Consider the following 9,587-nt stretch of genomic DNA (forward strand, 5'->3'; position numbering starts at 1 on the left):
GGCGCCGCCATCCAACACACACCCGTCGACGCCGTGCATATTCAGCCCTTTCTCTCAGCTTGGCTGCGGCCTGCCTGCCTGCATGCATGCACGGCAACTTGCCCTCCGAACTTTTCTGGCTCAAGGCTGCCTGGATACCGGCAAGTTGGGAAGAGACAGCGTGCGGGCGCAGACACGACGGCGGGGGGTGTGAGACATGCCCAAGCAAACTCGCTGAACGCTGTGCAGCACCTGTTCTTCTTCTTCGCTTCACTCTTTTTTTTCTCGTGCATCGACCTGAATCTGACAAACCAACTCTCGTGAATCAACGTGAGATTGTAATTAACAGGAATCTTTTTTTTTTCTTCTGGGAGCATGTTTGATGTGGCCGCTCCGCCGGCCGGTCAATGCAAAAGAACAATACTAACAACACCACCAGACTCACATGGTTCTTGGGGGTCGGTCGGTCAAGCAAACAATCGCAGGCAGCAACTTTGACAGAAAATGCGCTGGAACGGACGGGCTGTGCATTCGTTTCAGTCCCCTTCGCAAGCAGATTGGAGGGTCATGGTCGAATTGTAAAAATAGTCCAGTGCTGCTATTACACTGTGCGAAACGCGGAATCGGGGGGGCCAGAGTTGTAGCTCTCAATCGGTTGCGTGCAACGGGAAAGGCGTAACAACTTAGGAGGGGCAATTAATTAACAGTCAACGTAGGACGCCGGGTCTCCTTGCCAGCTCGCTTTCCGGAATGCACATCTGCTTCCAGATCGTGCCGGAATAGCTCAATCTACCGAACGCCCGCAACTGCAGATCTTGCCCTCGACAACTCAGCCCCCTCTCATGTATTCTATTGACAACGCCATCTTTTATAAAACAGTCCAAATCCATTCCTGTATTCAGTCTCTCGTAGGAGAAAAAATGACCGCGCGCGCTGTACAGAAAGCCACACTGTGAATGCGAGACATCGTCACCACCAACACCACCATCACCGCCATTCACATCGCCGACCAACCAAATCCCACACCACCCCCGCTCGGCTTCTCGCCGTCCCTTTTTCGCCCGAGCACAGAGTGGTTACACAAGACAAGACGATGACCTCGACCAACCAAGCCAACATGTCCTGCAAGCCACCTCATCTAGCTCCAGCCCTCTCTCTCCCATCCCTGCCGCTGGGCCGTGCTGCCAACAAAACAAAATAGCAACTCGCACCAACCACACGGCCCATAGCAAGCCTCCTGGCCCTCCTCCCGTCATCGTCCGATGCCTGCAGTATGCATCGTGACTTGGCAAAAGACCAATAAAGACTTTCCTGTCTCTCCCGCAAGGCTGTAGACTGCATATATGTGGCATGAAGAGAGGGTTGCTGGCGACATCGATTCCACCGACACATGTCCATCCCATCCTGTCCTTACCGCTCTTGTACAACAAGTCTGTACTATATTCGCAGCCGTGTCTCCCTACCCTCCTCCCCCCTTCCATTCTCCTCCCGTCCGTGCACAGCATGCGTCGATGCACATCTCGGAAGAATATGAAGAGACACTCGCTGGCATATCTTGCCCGCGGCGCCTGTCTAGCCGCGCTGGCTCTCGTTGCGCAGGCGCATCCCGCGGCCAACACCGCCATCGTCTCACAACTCACCATCAGCCTCACGCCCAAAGACAACGGTGCGCTCCTCGCTCGCACCGTCCATGAGCTGTCCGACCCCAAACATGCCCGTTACGGGCGGCACCTCGCCCGCGACGCCGCGCTCGACCTGCTCCAGCCCAGCAGCGAGGCGCTCACCGCGGTCAAGACCTGGCTGCGCGACGCCGCCGGCCTACAAGACAGCGACATCCGGCAACGCGGCCAGCTCCTCTACGCCACCGTCTCTGCGAAGCAGTCTGCGTCGCTGCTCAAGAGACGCAAAGACACGAGCAGTCATGGCGACTTGCACGGCGCCTACAGCGTCGCCGAGGAGGCGGTCCGGAAGCACATTCGCGCCATTCATCTTGGGAGCGCCGAGTCCGACGAGGTGCAGAAGCGATGGCACACGCACCGCATCGATCCGTCCCTGCCCATGCCGCCGTCGACAGCACACAGCAAGTACCCCGTTAGTGCCGGCCTCGACGGCTGCGACGCCAAGATTACACCCGCGTGTCTGCGCGAAAAGTACCAGATGAGGGACATACCGGCCGCGACGACCAAGAAGACGATTCTCGGCGTCATGGGCTTTGGAGGAGTACGTAGCACTGCCGCGGAGGAAGGAATTAGACTAACATGCATGGCGACTAGCAAACCGCGCAGCACGCAGACCTGGACCTCTTCCTCCGCGACTTTGACCCCTCCATGGTCGGCGCCAACTTTAGCGAGACGTTTCTCAACGGCGGCGAGAACCCGCAGGGCTCGTACCCGGCGTCAGAGGGCAATCTCGACATTCAGTACGCCGTGGCCCTGGCGGCCGCCAACGTCGACGTCCGGTTCTACTCTGTCGGCGGCCGCAACTTTGACTTTATCCCCGATCTCGAGTCCGTCTCTCCCCCTTTCTTGTCGTCGTCCATCTTTTTACTTTAGACGAGGGCCAGACTAACATGGGAATGCGAAACACAGCCTCCCTAAAAGCAGCAACGGATTCACAGAGCCGTACCTCGCCTTTGCCACCACCCTCGCCGCGCTCCCCGACGACGAGCTGCCCTCGGTCCTCTCCATCTCGTACGGCGTCAACGAGCAGCTCCTCGCGCGCGACTACGCCGAGCACGTGTGCGACATCTTCGGGCAGCTCTCCGCGCGCGGCGTCTCCGTCCTCGCCGCCTCGGGCGACGCCGGGCCCGGCCAGTCGTGCCGGTCCAACGCCGACAACTCCACCGCTACGCGCTTCCTGCCCGCGTTCCCGGCGAGCTGCCCGTACGTCACGGCCGTCGGCGCCACGCGCGGCATCGCCGGCGAGACGGCCATGGAGCTCTCCGGCGGCGGCTTCTCCGAGTACTTCCCGCGGCCGGCGTACCAGCTCGGCGCGGTGGACGCGTACCTGGCAATGCACGGAGGTGAGTGGAAAGGGCTGTACAACCCGAAAGGACGAGGGATCCCGGACGTGGCGGCGCTGGGGAGGAACTATCAGCTGTATTACCACGGCACAGTCGACAGCGCCGACGGAACGAGGTATGTGGTGGAGAGAAGGTGGTCTTTTTGGCGGAAATGTTGATTACTGACGCTGTGGTTAAATAGTGCTTCGACACCAGTCTTGGCCGCCATGATTGCCGTGCTCAACGGCCTCCGCGCAGAAAAGGGAAAGCCGCCGCTGGGCTTCCTCAACACCTGGCTGTACACCATTGGCCGCTTTGGCTTTACCGAGTACGCAGTCACCTTTCCCTGACTCACAGGTACTTCAATCATGGCTGACTTTTTGGTTTGTGATGTAGCATCACGACGGGGAAATCGAGCGGCTGTCCTGGCATTTCCTACGCGGGCCTGCCGTCGCCAAAGGTACCCGGCGCCGGATGGTCTGCGGACCATGGCTGGGATGCCGCCACGGGCTGGGGCACGCCCGTCTTCTCACGTCTTCGGCGCTTGGCTTGCCTATAGAAGAGGGCAGAGGGCATATCTCATGACGACTCCGACGGGGGGGATTTGGAAAGCGGTAATGGAAACCGAGTTCAGAGTTGGGGTACGGGGTACATATGGCTTGATGGTATTGCATAATATGGCAGGCGCACGGGAATAGCATTTACTAGCAGGCTCTTTATAGATGAAATTGATTCCATTTTTTTTAATTGGTTGAATTGAATTGATTTTAATTGCGGCGTCCCAGTAATCAAAATCTGGTGAGTGACCAAACAACGTGCAAAGCGCTGGGCACGCACAAGATCCTGTCCCCAAGGGCAGCCTGTACCCGCTGACCTGATCCAACTTGATACAAAAAATTGTTAAAAACGTAAAATGTAAAGTGCAAAGCGGCCAAGAGGACGGAAAGAAAAAAATGGGTCGAAAAGAGTAGTTACGTGAATGAACAAATAAAACGTGGAATTACCAAACAAAAACAAGATCCAACAGACTGCCGAATTTTCTTGCAGTTACGTTTTGACAAATCCTTTAAACCTTTTCACGCAAAGCGGCCAACTCAAGATTGAAGCATGCACACCGTTGAAACATATTTTGAACTTCCCTCTTTCTTTTTCCAACTTGTCGATTTGATAGAGAGAAATGAACAAGGTTCGTGCGACGTATGGGGGGGTATATTCCAGAAAAGAAACAAAGAAAAAGAAAAAGCAGTGCAAATGCGTGATGCAGGGGGAGGGTTGGACAGGGAAGAGAGAAAAGAAAAGTTGTCAAGTACCAGACTAGCAACACGTCTACCCCATCTAGAAAGGAAAAAAAGAAAGCTTCCATCTCATGACGCAAAATAAAACAAAAAAAGGGGGTTTAAAATACAAAAAGAAAGCTCAGCCTCGGGAGGTTCATCACCCAAAAAAAGACTTTAAACACCGCGGAACATTCTGACAATGAGGAACCACATGGCTCCGATAAACTTAAATGCACTCAGCACCGCGACGCTCCACAGCACAACGGCCATGTAAATGGTGGTGCGCTTCGTGCGCTGCTCCGCCTGCGTCGTCTCGGGCGTCACGTCCTCCAGGCCGGCCGAGCTGAGCACGACGGCCACGACGGCAAAGTTGGTCAGCATCCACACCAGCACGACACCGGTGCGCACACCTCTGTAGTAGTCCATCTGCCTCTCCTGCAGCTGGACGGCCGTGGGCGGCTTCTTGATCTCTTTGAACTTGGTCGCAAAGACCTGCACCTCGCGCTGGTACTGCGCGTTGAGGTCGCCCTCGTCGGGCAGGTCCGTCTTGCCCGCGCCGTCCTTTGTGTTGACCGACGGCAGCTTCTCCACCTTGTCGTCGCCCTTGGTTCCCCACGACACGTCGTGCGTGTTGCAAAAGGCGTAGACGTTGAGCACGTTGGTGTACGTCGGCGTCAGCAGCATGTACTGCAGGAACGAGGTGAACATGTGCCACGGGTCAAACATGATGATGGACGCGATGAGCCAGATGCCAAACGTCGACATGACCGAGACGATGAGCGTAGCAAAGACTTGGTTCGTAAACAGCTGGTCGATGGAAAAGTTGTGCTTGTGCAGGTCGGTAATGATGGCATTGACGGAGATGAAGATGGCGGCAAACATGAGGTAGCTGTGATTTATTAGCAAAACTAAAGTCGGTTCTTGTCATTGGGCAAGGCAACTCACATCATGAGAACGGCCCAGAACCAGACCATCATCGCGTATAGCCTTCCGGAGCCAGCAGGACGGTTACCCATGGACAAGACGAAGCACGTCATAAGCGAGACGCCGTACAACCAGGTAAAGACGATGCTGAGAATCTGGCCGGTCCTACCCAGCAAGTCCTTGGCGCTCAGACTCGACGTCAGAATGCGGAAGACGAGGAAGAAGTTGCCAATGGCAAACCACGCAAAGATCATGTTGATGGTGTTGAAGACAAACTCGATGAAAAAGGCCATCTTGCGCAGCATCGAGTGGTCGGAGCGGAAGAATTCGTAAAAGTGCGCAATGGCGTAGATGGCGGCGAAGAAGGAGCCGTTCAGCCAGCGACGGCGCTGCAAGACCAGCTCGGTGACGGTATCAGGCACGTCGGTCTCGCCAGTCGCCGACTTGACGTACTGCAGGATCCAGTGGCAGTTGCGCTTGGTGACGAGCTCGAAGCAGAGGATGCGGTCCTCGGCAAGGTACATGTTGGACTCGAACAGGCCGGCGCTGCTGCCGCCGTGGAGCGTTTCGCCGAGAAAGTACTTTTCGAGGGGGCCCTGGCCGTTTTTGTCGTTTTGGAGCGCGACGTAGCGGTACGCGGAAAAGGCGCCGGGCAGGACCGAGATGAAGCCAAAGGCCGACTCGAGCGGCTTGTCGAGAATGTTGCTCATCTTGTACTCAAAGTTTTGCGTGGCCACCAGCGGGTTGAGCAGGTTCTTGCCGCCGCGCCCCAGCATGGCCTTGATCTCGCCACAGGCGCCGCCGCACATGGGCTCGAGATCAAAGGCCTTCCAGAGGTGGTAGATGGAGTTGTGGCCGGGGCGCGTGCCGGCGTCAATCAGGACGCAGATATTGGGGTCGAGGACGCGACCAAAGGCCTGGAAGAACCAGCGGTGCGAGTTGATCTTCTTTTGGTTCTTCTCCTTGAGGCAGAAGAGCATCTGCACGGGCTGGCGGCGATGGACGAGGCCGACAATGTCATTCTTGAGAGTGAGGTGCGTCTGCGTTGTGTACTCGTAAATGTGCGCCGTGACGTCTTTGCTGTTGACCTGCTGCTTGGCGATGCCTTCCTGGTAGACGCCGAGACCGGACAGGACGGCCTTGGTCCGCTCGTTGATCTTGGCGCGGCCGTCGGAGACGACGCAGACGACAATCTTCTTCCACGCGTCCTTGCCCCACGTCTTGCTGTTGGGACGGTTACACATGTACTCAATGTTCTTGAAGACGCCCACCATGGTTCTCGCAAAGAGGACGTCGTCTTCGTTGTACATTGTGACGACGATGAAGAGCTCGGTGTGGCGGGGCTTGCTGAACAGCCGCTGGCGAAGGGTAAAGTTTTCGTTGTAAAAGTCGGACGGGTCGCAGGTCGCGGCCGTGTAGCGCATGTGGGTGAACTCGTCGCGCTCGCCGTGTGGATTCTGCTGGAGGAGGACGGGGGGCACCGGGCAATCGAGCACCAGGTTGCCGCGGTAGAGGAGGACCTGCTTCACCGTTTTCCATCTCTTGATCGCAGGGCCGCCAACAAGAGCGGGTTGCGTGGGTACATGCTGCTGCTGCTGCTGTGATGGGTCGTCCTGCAAGAGCCGCTGGTGATCTGACGGCTGCAGCGCCGGGTGGCCCGTGTCGGCGTAGTCGTTTTGCTCATAGCCCTGGTGATTGTATCCTGCCTGGTCGTAGCCCTGGTCGAAGGAGTGGTCGTAGCCGCCGTCATGGAGGCCCGGTTCGTAGGGGGAGTTGTAGTATTGATCGTGATGCGCCTCGGGGTTCACGTTGTAGTCGCCATGGTGCTGCTGGCCGAGGTGGCTGCCGACATGGCTTTGGTCGTACTGTCCGAGGGTGTCGACGGATTGCTTTGCAGGTCTGGGTTAGTATTCGGGGGGTAGCTGGAGGACATGCGCGAGGACGACTTACGGCGGCATGGATGTTGAGCTGGTCTGAGGGCGTGCCGAACCGCTGAGGATGACCGCCCGGTGTGGCAGGCAAATCGTAATGATGTTGCCCGTACGGCTGGTCGTCGAGTTGGTAGCCCTGCTGCAGAGGGTGACCCGGCGAGGGCGTCCTGCGCGGAGGGGGTTGCGCGCGACGAGGATCCATTGGATCGGGTGTTTGCGCAGTCGTCGTTTATAGTTGTTTTCACTGGTGTTGGTCCGGAATAATTTTGTTCAATTATCGTTTGCAGTTATGATGAGCATGTGCTCACACCGAGTCCAAGGCCGCAGAAATTCTGTATCTTTGGAAAATGTGTGCCAGGTGTTGATGTCTATGTGTGGTGCCAGTTGCTGCTGGAGGTAGGGGCCGGTATCTAGAGACAATCTGCCCAGTTGCTAGTTGCTAACTTAGTACTGGTAGGTATTAGGTAGGTAGCCAGCGCATCTGCCCGTTGTGACAGCCTCACGTGATCTTTCTTAGTAGGTTTCAGCCAGAGTACGGATAGTTCTTTGGCGGGCCTGTAATGAAAGATTTAAAAAATCGGTTTACTGGTAAAAGGCTGGCTAATCGGTCAAGAATTCTCGTTGCCAAGCCGCGCACTGGCATGCGTGCCGTGGCTACCATAGGGCAGAAGCTTCCCGGCAACCAGTTGTCAGCTCCCAGAACTGCATCATCATCATCATAACCGACCCCTCCATCCCTCCATCCAACCTCTTCGTATTGCCTTTCTTTCTGCCTTCTGTGCACCGCCCGTTGCTATTATTAGTTGGCTTTCTTAGTCCATCTCGTGGTGGAGATGTTGGTACTTGCTGCTGTGCGCCACACAGCCGTAATAACACTAGCAAAAAAGTACCGCCAGAGTCCACTCATAGCCACCACCAAATACATCATCGCCCCCTTTTTAGGGGTTCCAGCTTAGCAGAGCCGGAGCCGCCCCTGCAGTGCCTCTCGTTTCACAATTCGACAAAGCCGCGTTGCATCTCTGTCAATTGTAACATGCTGTTTCGTCGGCTTCCTGCACCGTCCTGTCTCTGTGACTCGCGTCTTGTCTCGCGGCTCCTGCACTCTTTGTATTTCAGTCTGTGCCCCGATGCCTGAGCAGTTCCAATTGATGCTTAACTACTCTGTATCTGCACTTTCACCAGGAGCTCGTAATCCACCCGATGACGTCGCCATGTCTTTGCTAGTTGCCGCTGGTTCGCAAGCCGCCCACATGTATCCTGTGACCCCCCTTGATTGCAACGCACGCAAATTTCAGGGGCTCAGCCTCTTCGTTCTGTGCCAACCTTGTCACTCTCTCAATTTTTGTCAAAGGAAGTTCCTAACTCCAGTCCAATAACACCTCTTACAGCCGCTGCAGATCTCGGGCTGCCATGACCATTTGTGGCGCGCAATCGCAGCCAACCAGCGACCAGCTACATTCTCCTTTCATGAATATCTTTCTGCAGAAAGAAAAGAACCCTGCAATTCTTTAAAGGCACAGACTCGTGTTGCGCACGGGGATTAGACGGACAACGGATTTCTATTGCCTGGGGAAACTTTATTGTTGCCCCAGCCAATTCAGTTTGCCACCTTAACGCGCCGCTGGTAGTTGCGCTTGCACGTATAAAAACAAAACAAAAATCCATTGCCGCTGCTTGATATTTTAAAAACAGTAAAAAGCTGTGCCGTCGATCAGCCCGAGGCGTTACGTCTATGCATCCACACTGCAATCACAGCACCTACCCTCGGGGCTACCCTAATCTACCTTGTCGAACGATTGGCTTTGTGTGAAATGGTGCATTCTGTGCGGAGTAGCTGGTTCTATTTGTGGCACGACACCCTCTCGTTCGAGCATCAGCAAAGAATTGGCCAATGTGCAATGTTTGAGGGTCGCGCTGCGCTTTGTACGACAGCCCGCTCATGACACCATTCAACAAGATCTGCGTTCCCATCGGAGTGCTTGTTGCGATTTATTCAGATCGTTTCAAAGAAAATCTCCATCGCCACGAATCAACCACAAGAATAGAGATCCTAAACCGAGTTGGCCGCCGACTTTGGCCGACGCAACCGGCTGTCGTAATCGCATCGGCCACCTCTCTCGCGACCCTTGCGTCTACTCTAGTACTTGAATGTTGCACTTATGAACTACCACATTGCGGATCTCGACTCATTGTTTCTTCATCTGCCCATTGGATCAGCTTGCGGCTCTGACGAAATTCGATAAGATATAAGATTCCACTGGTGAATATTCGGTGCGGTGCCGCAAGGTCGTCTCAATGCCAATCTCGCGTCCGCGGTGGAGCCACAAGAATGAAGATCCTAGGCCAAGCTCACAACCGAGTTTGGCTGACGCAACCGGGCTGACGGCTGCATCAAGAAGGATTCTATCCTGGATCTCGACAGGCAGATGATTCAGGGTAGTTTCTCGTGGTTCGGCAGCGATTGCCCCGGGGACT

At 55.6% G+C, this 9,587-nt stretch overlaps 2 protein-coding genes across 2 annotated transcripts; one reads left to right on the top strand and one right to left on the bottom strand.

Moving 5' to 3' along the window:
* Nucleotides 1-1,329: 1,329 nt before the first annotated feature.
* On the top strand, nt 1,330-3,539 carry LMH87_000230 (uncharacterized protein; the record flags this gene model as incomplete). Its single annotated transcript, XM_056198103.1, has 5 exons — nt 1,330-2,199; nt 2,253-2,485; nt 2,568-3,116; nt 3,183-3,308; nt 3,377-3,539. The coding sequence occupies 5 exons, from the start codon at nt 1,330-1,332 to the stop codon at nt 3,537-3,539; spliced, it is 1,941 nt and encodes a 646-aa protein (XP_056055084.1).
* An 892-nt stretch (nt 3,540-4,431) lies between these two features.
* Nucleotides 4,432-7,314, bottom strand: LMH87_000231 (uncharacterized protein; the record flags this gene model as incomplete). Its single annotated transcript, XM_056198104.1, has 3 exons — nt 4,432-5,146; nt 5,203-7,070; nt 7,132-7,314. The coding sequence occupies 3 exons, from the start codon at nt 7,312-7,314 to the stop codon at nt 4,432-4,434; spliced, it is 2,766 nt and encodes a 921-aa protein (XP_056055085.1).
* Between the last annotated feature and the right edge of the window lie 2,273 nt (nt 7,315-9,587).

This window comes from Akanthomyces muscarius, chromosome 6 (genome assembly GCF_028009165.1).
Source record: "Akanthomyces muscarius strain Ve6 chromosome 6, whole genome shotgun sequence".
Lineage (NCBI taxonomy): Eukaryota > Fungi > Ascomycota > Sordariomycetes > Hypocreales > Cordycipitaceae > Akanthomyces > Akanthomyces muscarius.